The sequence below is a fragment of the Nematocida homosporus genome, assembly GCF_024244095.1.
Source record: "Nematocida homosporus strain JUm1504 chromosome Unknown 3250, whole genome shotgun sequence".
NCBI lineage: Eukaryota > Fungi > Microsporidia > Nematocida > Nematocida homosporus.
Genome location: NW_026250528.1, coordinates 73 through 980, shown reverse-complemented (window position 1 = coordinate 980; position 908 = coordinate 73). Strand labels below are relative to the sequence as shown.

Genomic DNA, 908 nt, shown 5'->3' with positions numbered 1-908 from the left:
AAAGTATTATTAGGAGAGTTGTAACCCTAGTTCTTCTTCTGATAATAATGTGTGCTTTCTTATAGCTACTACAAGAAAAGGAAGGCACCTGCTGCTAATTAAGTAGAGTCCGGATTCTATCTACTTCTGGACTATCTCAACCTGATATCAAAAGTCACAAACCAAAACCCAAATCAAAACCAAAACCAAATCAAAAACCAAATCAACCCTTTACTATCTCAACTTGATGCCAAAAATCAAAAGCAAAGCCAACCCTAAACCAGCCAAATACTAAACCAACCCAATTAGATGGCAAGGGCAAATGCAAATCAATCCAATGCCAACTCTTCTATTGAGTTATTACTCTCTCCAATACTAGCACTACTAACCCAATACTAGCACTACTAATTGGGTTGCTTGGTTGGGGAGAAACACAAACTTCCTCTCTTAGCCATGCTGTCTCCACGCGAGATAAGACATCCTCTAAGGGCAGCACAGACTGACTCAGTATCCGTCCAAGTTCCTCGTTAATCCAACGCGTTCTTTTTTCTTGCTTATCCTCTTGTCTGTTATCTTGTTTGTCCTCTTGCTTTTCTTCTTGCTTGTCCTCCTGCTTAGTATCCTGCTTGTCATATTGCCCCATCTTTCGCCAGTTATACTGCCCAATTCGTCGCCTAACCTTTCTCTTTTTCTTCTGCTCATCTGCCATAACCTAATCTCAACTCAACTCAACTCAACTCAACTCAATTTATAGGTTCGGAGAGTGATATCACTTGATGTGCTTTCTGTACAGATAAATTGCTTTTCTGTTTTGAACAAGATGATATGATTGTGTTGTGTTAGGTTGGGTTGGGTTGTGTTGTGTTAGGTGTAATTGTCTACCAACTCAATACTAACCTGTGCTATTTTATATACTAGTACTAGTAGTG

At 39.4% G+C, this 908-nt stretch overlaps 1 protein-coding gene across 1 annotated transcript; it reads right to left on the bottom strand.

Annotated features, from left to right (window-relative positions):
- Nucleotides 1-328: 328 nt before the first annotated feature.
- On the bottom strand, nt 329-688 carry NEHOM01_2536 (uncharacterized protein; the record flags this gene model as incomplete). Its single annotated transcript, XM_051491412.1, has 1 exon — nt 329-688. One exon carries the CDS (start codon nt 686-688, stop codon nt 329-331), a length of 360 nt encoding a protein of 119 aa, XP_051347372.1.
- Between the last annotated feature and the right edge of the window lie 220 nt (nt 689-908).